The sequence below is a fragment of the Calidris pugnax genome, unplaced genomic scaffold, assembly GCF_001431845.1.
Source record: "Calidris pugnax isolate Ruff unplaced genomic scaffold, ASM143184v1 scaffold68, whole genome shotgun sequence".
NCBI lineage: Eukaryota > Metazoa > Chordata > Aves > Charadriiformes > Scolopacidae > Calidris > Calidris pugnax.
The window spans coordinates 5,235,753-5,241,752 of record NW_015090921.1 but is presented as its reverse complement, the minus strand read 5'-3'; the positions used below and the strand labels follow the sequence as shown (position 1 = coordinate 5,241,752).

Here is a 6,000-nt window from a genome sequence, read left to right as displayed (position 1 = left end):
AAACAAAGCATCAGCCAAAGCTTGGGAGAGGCTTGTGGCAATCCTTTACCTATTGCTGTAGTTTATCTAATGCTGTTTTAATTAGGCAGTTTGTGTTCCATCAAAAAGTTTCAATACGACAAAGGTGAGAAAGGAAGTTTACACCAAACCTTTCCCTTGCACAATGTGATAAAATAAATGTGTTTATTTAATTAAAAAAAAAATAAATCAGAAAATGTATGTGTAAAATTAAACTTAAGAAATCAAACTTTTGCAAGGATAGAGTACTGCAGTTGAGATGATCAAACTGTCTTAACTTGTTCTCCTTGTAACACCAGCTTTTCGTATTGGTTCCTCTGTGCATATAAGAAAAGCATGTAATGAGACTGCTGGAAGTGATGGGGTTTGTGTCTGGTTTCTGTCAGTCAAGGTCCTTGTACAACACTCATTGCCACAGTCAGAGCAGCTGTGATTTCATACTTATGCAGGTCGCTAATAGGAAGCATCATGCTTTGTCATCCTATTAATCTTAAATCCTTTCGTAAGCACTACTTTTAAGCATTTGGGAGGACTTTCAATATAAAAGTATGTGTGCCTAATAATGCTTGCATAATGGATTAGAAAATTTATTCACTGAGCTTCCTAGAGGTGTGCTGAACACATGCAGATCCTCATTAGATAAAAAAAATCATAAAATGTACAGGATCAATCTATTAAATTCCAATAATCTGCTAGTAATGCCCAGCTGGCTGGTGATTTGAATAGAATTCCTCAGAAATCTGAATGTTTTTTGCATCAGATAATGACAGTCCTGAACTGGGGAAAATAAAAATGAAGAATTAAAATCCCCTAAAAACATGAAATGATTTTATTTTGTTGGAATGTTTCATGATTTTTCAAAATGAAATGCTTGAATCTCATTTGAATTTGTTAAGATTCATACTGTATTAAATGTAAAGCCCAGAATAAGTAAAGCATTTCAAATAAAAAAGTCATACATTGTGTTTCAAGGGGCACAGAAATGTTATTTATCAAATTTCTCCCTTCTTTCATTTCTTTTGAAGTAGAACACTACAATAAAAACAAACACATGTGTACAAATCATGATGCAACAGCACTTTTCAGGTAATAATACTCCGTCAGAAGAATTCTTAATAGTTTTATACATAGATGTCTTTCTTCTAATGATTATACCCATCTTTTTTTTAAAAAAAAAAATTATTATAGAAGCAATAATGTGAGGAATTCAGGGTCTTTGCATGGAGACAATAGCTAGATGTGTCTATTAGGCTATTATTATAATCATTTTTAGATTGTTTTGTAAGGGTACCTCTCATAGACCAACTCTATCAGATCACCAATCAGGTTATCACTATTATTACTTTTCTGTGAGCCCCCAGGTGGGAACAATTTGGTCTCAGCTTGCTCTGCTCAGTCACAAGACCTGCAGATGCGAATGTTCACACCTTATGACAGATGTGCTCTTTGGACAAGTAAAGTGGGTGGGAAATTTTCCTGTTTCAGAAATCGTGGAGGGGTGGAGCTCTGACTCAACGTAATAAAACACCTGTTCAGCAACTTCTGACACTCTTCAAGGATGTAAATATGTTTCAGGAGGCACTGGCAACCATGGAGCCTAGTACTCAGGTGCCATTCGCAGCACCTGCTCTTAATGCAGCAACGATCTCAATGGCATCAACCTCTGCCTTCCCCCAGGTAAGTGGAAAACAGAACAAGCCTGTCAAGAGTCTCTATTTGATACAGATTTGTCTCCAGACTATAATCAGGTCAAGTCCACTCTTACCTGCAGGACATAAATCTCCAAGAAAACAAGATTCCCCTTTCTTGGATATTTGCAGCTATGGGGACCTGGTGTTAATATCTTTCCACAGAGCAGAGAAATAGCTGCCACTTTCCTGGCATGTTAATTTTATTCACCACAAACAATGAAGAGGTGCAAATTGCCTGTTCCACATTGCAATTCCCACTGAGGATTTAAAATAAGTAGAAGAATGGGTGTTAGGTCTCTTTTTCATGCCTTGTTCTCCCTCCCTCAACAGCATTCAAGCAGCAAATCAAGCTCCTTGGAAAATGAAGAAAGAAAATGGATGATGCACTATGTAGCCTCACGCGGCGTTGATGCTAAGGTACCGACTTCAGCAAACTAAAAATAGGTGGGACTACACCAATGGGGTTTTTAGAAGGGTAGGATTTATTAATTAATTTATTTTTTTACAAATTTTGTTATTACAGATTCACATGCTTATTTAGAAATAGGAGCATTGAATGAAAGAAAATTTTCTTTAGGTGAAACATCTACCTTACACAAATTGTGTTATTTTCATGGTTTTATTCCTTAGAGAAATTCCTTAGGGAAAACATTCTCAATTTACTGTTAAAATGGGACTGACTTTGACCTTTTTAAATGCTGCCTATCTCTATTGATTTTAATGGAGTTTTAGCCCAGCCAGTGTTGAAAAGTCAGAGCATGGTCGTTGGCAATCCGTTAGGTTTTGGTCATTAATGCGAGTTTCCAGAAAAAATGCCCCCTTTGATCACTGTGTAACTCATCACAATAGGAGAGGAACAATACTAGCAACAGTTGCAGGGCCTGTGGCAGAGATATATGTGCATCAAACACATACTAGCTGGATCAGTGATGACTTTTGTCTCCACTTTTGGTTAGCCTGCAGCTGAGTGTACTTTGTGTCAAGCTGCCTTAAAGGAAAACTGCGTGGCTCCAAAAAAAAGCTAACCTACTTTTGATGATATCTTAAATGGTATGTGATTCAAGTGTCTATAGCTCATAGGAAATCTGCATGTTTAGTTTCTTATTTGTGCAACCAGACTTCCAAAACATCGTTTTGCTTATGTAAGCCATAATATTATTAAACTCATCGATCAAGCCCATCTCTTGTTGGTAGCATTCTGGCAGCTTCTACGGATGGAAAGGGTGACAAACCATCAGGGGTTCATGAAACTTGATGTAAATGGCAAAGTAGTGTAACTAAAACTGACACAGCATTTAGGTGTTCGTAATTGGCTCTGTGTGTGTGTATGCTAAAGCTCAGCAAGGGAATGTTCTAAAGCAGGAAAAGCAACTATTGGGGAGTGCAATGACCTGATCTCCATAGCATTTTTGTCATGATTTATTGTATTTATACTGAAGTTGTGTTTTGGTTTAGAATATCCATGCCTAAAAGTATCTAACCCTTCTTTACCACTAAGGTAGTTTCATGTATATAAAGATTGTTAGAATCCAGCATACGGTTTTTGAATATATGTACGGTAACGTTAAAAAAATCCTATAGCCTTAAAAATAGGGGCTCTGGGACCATTTCCACAGCTTAAATTTGTTGTTCTTGTCATAACTTCTCCTTATCAAATGAACCTCCAACAGTTCTGTTTGCTATCCACGAGTGTTTAACAACCAAGACATTCTCAGACACCCTGTATTTGCCTCCTGGCATTTGAATGTCTTTTCTCCTCTGTAATAAAGCTTGGCACAAAACTGACATTAAAGGCACAGCCTTGTGCAAGCTGGACAATTTCTGCCTCTTACTGGCATTGGATTTCCTGGGCAGTTTTTGGCAATTCACTAGATTTTTGCAAGCTGTGGCTTGCCATCCGCAACAGGAGGATGATGATTAGTAGGGAGGTGTTATACAGGATAACATGTTTATAGCAGATGAGTCCCAGAACAGGTAAACAGGTGCAAAGCTTTCCTTAATGCTAGTGCTCAAATATTTGCCCAAGCACTTGCTTCATTTTGAGAGGACTTTGTGTAGCTGTGTGATGAACTGAATCGTTGCTGGATTGGGTTTAGAAAAACATGCCCAGGGGCTGTGCATAGAATTTAGCTGTGTTGCCTACCTTCAGTGCAAAGCCAAATATGCCCCGCTGCTAAATTTTCAGGAAAATGTAACAACTTTGTGAAACCTCCTTCATGTTTTCAAATGGCCAGGAGCATCAAGAGAGCATCTCTTTAGCTGTTTCAGGGAGTCCTGAGTAGACAGGTTGCCTTCTAGCACCTTACGCGTGAATACAGGAAAGATGGAACATACTAAAGGAAGATCATAAATAGTTGTAAGGTAACCTATAATTACAGTAAACTTTAGAAAATTTATCACTGGATATTATGAGTTACTGCATTGTTTCATACAGAATAATTTGTTATTTCAAAAAATGAAAAAAACCAATTGTATTTTCCTTGGTAAATTATCAGCTTAATAAAAATTGTTGGCTCATCATCTGTAGATGCACTGAAAACTTATGTACAGTAATGCAAAGAGCAAGAAACTAGGAAGTATAATCTCATTTCAAGATTAGAAATATTAACATAGGGTGGGGAGGCTCATCGAAGTATTCTGCTGGGCATGAAATCAGAAAACAGAGAAGAACGAGGAGAATTTTAGGAGAATTTTAACGGGATGAGGTTCAAAAAGGCCAAGTGCCAGGTCCTGCACTTGGGTCATAAAAACCCCAGGCAGCGCTACAGGCTGGGGGCAGAGTGGCTGGAGAGCTGCCTGGCAGAAAAGGACCTGGGGGTGTTGGTCGACAGTCGGCTGAACATGAGCCAGCAGTGTGCCCAGGTGGCCAAGAAGGCCAACAGCATCCTGGCCTGTATCAGGAACAGCGTGGTGAGTAGGGCCTGAGAGGTGATCATCCCCCTGTACTGGGCACCGGTGAGGCCTCACCTCGAGTACTGTGTCCAGTTTTGGGCCCCTTACCACAAAAAAGACATTGAGGTGCTGGAGCAGGTCCAGAGAAGGGCAACAAAGATGCTGGGGTCTGGAGAGTAAGTCTTATGAGGAGAGGCTGAGGGAGCTGGGGTTGTTTAGTCTGAAGAAGAGGCGGCTGAGGGGAGGCCTTATTGCTCTCTACAACTACCTGAAAGGAGGGTGTAGAGAGGCGGGGACCGGTCTCTTCTCCCAAGTCACAGGCGACAGGACGAGAGGAAATGGCCTCAAGTTGCACCAGGGGAGGTTCAGGCTGGATATTAGGAAAAATTTTTTCACTGAAAGGATCATCAGACATTGGAATGGGCTGCCCAGGGAGGTAGTTGAGGCACCATCCCTGGAGGTGTTCAAAAGACATGTTGATGTAGTGCTGGGAGGTATGGTTTAGTGATGGTGATGTTTCTTGTTTGTTGTGTGGGTGTCTATTTTTGTCAGTTAGGTTGACGGTTGGACAAGATGATCTTTGAGGTCCCTTCCAACCTAGAAGATTCTATGATTCTGTAATTTTAATCAGTTTTTGATTTATGCAAGCAATGCACATAAAGTGATGCACATTCCTTAACGATTTGCTGCAAAACTAGAAAAAGCCAAGACGTTTCCAAGGGCGCTGTCATCCTTCCCTCTCAAAAAAAGTATGTGTGATTGAAGTGTGTTGTGCAAGGTTACATTTTGCACAGGTAGCAATGAGCCTTTAAGGAAGGCTGGTCAGTCTGACCGTCACTCTGTCAATGCAGGGATAAGTTCAGAGATTCAGGGTACACACATTTATCTTTCTTAGAGGGGGCTGCAAGAGGATTTACCCATCTGTGTACTGTGGATTCTCATATTTCGGTAATTCTTTATTCTAGGTATCAGGAATTGCTCCTGGCTTAATTAGGAATGCAAATCTTGTGCTGAAAATAACTATTTATGATAATTAGTCACTCATGGATAGTTGATTACATTACCAACTCCCTGAACTATGCATTTTTTTTTAATGTAACACAAATGATAATCACCAGCAGCAACACACTTGCTTTCTAGTTTATTAACGTTGTTCGCAGTATTATTGCAATGAAATGGCGACTAGAGGCAAGACAGAATTAGTTGCATGATTTACATCAATGGCACCAGGAACCTGAGTTTCAGTTATAAGGTGTTACTTTGCTCACTGAATTTCCTGGAGTAGTTTTCAAATCTGGCATTTGGCCAGCAGTAAAGTATGATATGGAGTAATTTTTCATTAACTACTTTCTCTAAGGAGGATAAGTCTCCTTCTCATGTGTCTCAGAGATTTGCGTTA

At 39.5% G+C, this 6,000-nt stretch overlaps 1 protein-coding gene across 1 annotated transcript in view; it reads left to right on the top strand.

Moving 5' to 3' along the window:
• Positions 1-1,584: 1,584 nt before the first annotated feature.
• LOC106892839 (cytosolic phospholipase A2 epsilon-like) overlaps positions 1,585-6,000 on the top strand; it is a 39,599-nt gene continuing 35,183 nt past the window's right edge. The window contains exons 1-3 of the mRNA XM_014950381.1: positions 1,585-1,695; positions 2,040-2,126; positions 4,737-4,739. Coding sequence (XP_014805867.1) covers positions 1,585-1,695; positions 2,040-2,126; positions 4,737-4,739 — 201 coding nt within the window. The remainder of the gene's footprint in view (positions 1,696-2,039; positions 2,127-4,736; positions 4,740-6,000) is intronic.